A 2,321-nucleotide genomic window follows, 5' to 3' on the forward strand; every position below is an offset into this window, starting at 1 on the left:
TCCCCCCTGCATCTAGAAAGAACCCGGCCCCAGCCCCCCCCAAGCCAGCCAACCCACCACCAGGGCAGCCAGGAAGCCAGAGCTCTGCCCCAGCTCCACAGCCACCCTCTGTCTCTCCAAAACCACCTGCTAGAAGTTCTTCTCCTACTCAACATGCAAACCAAGGAGCAGCCCAGACCTCTGCTTCCCAGGGCTCTGCACCTCGGAGATACTCCAGCAGCCTTTCCCCAATCCAAGCTCCCAGCCACCCTCCACCACAGCCCCCGACACAGGCTACTCCTCCACTGCAGCCCAAAGCAAACAGTCAAGCATCTCCTCCTGCTGCAGCCAGCAGTGAGCATGGACCAGAGCAGCCCTGTTACACTCCTCCACAGACTCCCACACCCCCCGATACACCCCCGCTAGGAAAACATAACACTAGTTCCCCACCGTCACAGCCATCTGCTCAAGAAAGCTCCCAGTGTTCCTCCGCTATGCAGAGTGGGACGACGCCGCGACCACGGCCGGTCCCCAAACCCAGAAACAGGCCTAGTGTTCCCCCGCCGCCTCACCCTCCCTCTCAGCTGGCTGGAGATGGTGTTACTGCGAATCCCGCGCAAACAGCTTCCAAAATAGTCACAGGTGAGCGGGGGCTTTCCTGTTCCCTGTCTTCTGGGGGCGTGGAATGACAACAGTAATGCTTGTAGCTGTAAATGATTTTTGGGAGTGGAAAGCTGAAGAGCACAAATAACAGTTTACAATACTAAATTGCTCATTTCCAAGGAAAATGTCCCCCCCACCTGATCTGTACGTGGGGATTTGGGGCACTTCCTCAGTGACGGTTTTCATTCCTGAGGCAGAAGAGTTTGGGGGAAGGTGTAGATTAGCTCAGTTACGGTTTTTTCCTGCTTTGGAAGCAAAACACTCTTACAGCAACCACCCCTCGAGGCTTCCTGCAGGCTCAGCACTCTCAGTTACCCTGATACGCCTGTTGTCAAAAAGCAGATATTTGGAGGAGGGAGACGATGTAGCCGAGGATAATATATTTCAGCACTCACAGAAGATGAGAGAAGTGGTCACTGATAGGTGTTCCGCTAGACAGGATCCCCACGGCTGCGCTGTTAAGTTAGACACCCAGAAGCTGAGGAATCACGAGCACTGACCTGGGTATCCGAGGTCGGATTCTAGATAGGTCTTCCCGTTGGAAATGCAGCTGCCTTTTTGTGGCGTGAGACATTCACGCAGTAAAGAGAAGCTTTGTCATCTCACAGACGCTTCACGCAGCTCGTAGGGATAATGTTCGTTTAAGTCTTTGGTGGGGGGTGGGAATGTAACTGCTGAGAACAGTCAAAGCTAGCAGATCTTGAAACGTTCTCCTGCTGAGTCCCTGCTTATTTTAGGACATTCTGAAGGAAGAGATAATGTCGGAGACTAATGCTTTGAAATCTCCTTAGATTTAATACTGGTTAAAACTTTCCACTGACGCTGCAGCTTCTCTAGAGTAAGGCTGATGTGTTGAATGCCAAGTGTCAATTCTAACAGCTCTACCCCATGGTGCCTTACAGGTGGGGCTGGTTACTGCGACTAAGGTTTGTACTCCCCAGAAACCTGCCGTATCAGCTCAAATGCTCCCGCACAGCAGTATTTTATTTGTAGCTTTATTTTGTATCTGCGCTTTGGAATCCGTGCTCTCTGTCGACTCTGTGTTACCTCATTCCCATGTACCACTCTGTTTGTGAGAGGGGTTTCAGACCTCTGCTGCTGCATTTTTGCAGTCCTGTGAACGTTAAGCTGTTCCTTAAATTGTAAAAAGATCTGTAATGAAGAGAGAAATGCTCCCCACAAAGGCACCAGGACGGCTAGTCCACAAGTCAGGTGTGAAGCAATGACCCGGTTAAAGCAGATTTGTTCTCACCAGTGCAGGCAAATGTTGAAGATCACGGGTTTTCCTACAAGGCAGGGGCTTGTGGGTGCGTTTAATGTAGCTTTCACTTCAGGTTTTCAGTTATTTTTAACTACTTGGAATTTTTTTGGCAAAACACGTGTCCATGTGGCTAAACCTGGTTGCAGAAAAGCTCCCAGCAGCCCCTGCGTTCTGGCACATTGGTGTCTGCATCCTGTCTGCTCCAGCCTCGCTAATGGTTCCATCACAACTGCTGAGCAACACGTTGGTCACGTCCCTGTTGCAGAAAGGGGTTAGAGCCACTGCCTTGTTATGGTAACAACTGCATGAGAGGCTGGAAAGGTCGAGGCTGCTTTCCTGGGTTAGGTCAAGGTTTGGCTGCTCACGGGAAAGACCCCGAGACGGGTGGTGTAGGAAGTGTGGTGGTTTTTTTTTTTTT

General features: G+C 51.1%; 1 protein-coding gene across 1 annotated transcript in view; it reads left to right on the forward strand.

Annotated features, from left to right (window-relative positions):
- ARHGAP17 (Rho GTPase activating protein 17) overlaps window positions 1-2,321 on the forward strand; it is a gene marked incomplete at its 5' end in the record, with an annotated part of 23,745 nt that overhangs the window by 17,535 nt on the left and 3,889 nt on the right. The window contains one exon of the mRNA XM_010143457.1: window positions 17-621. Coding sequence (XP_010141759.1) covers window positions 17-621 — 605 coding nt within the window. The remainder of the gene's footprint in view (window positions 1-16; window positions 622-2,321) is intronic.

Source organism: Buceros rhinoceros, unplaced genomic scaffold, assembly GCF_000710305.1.
Source record: "Buceros rhinoceros silvestris isolate BGI_N320 unplaced genomic scaffold, ASM71030v1 scaffold28709, whole genome shotgun sequence".
NCBI classification, from domain to species: Eukaryota; Metazoa; Chordata; class Aves; order Bucerotiformes; family Bucerotidae; genus Buceros; species Buceros rhinoceros.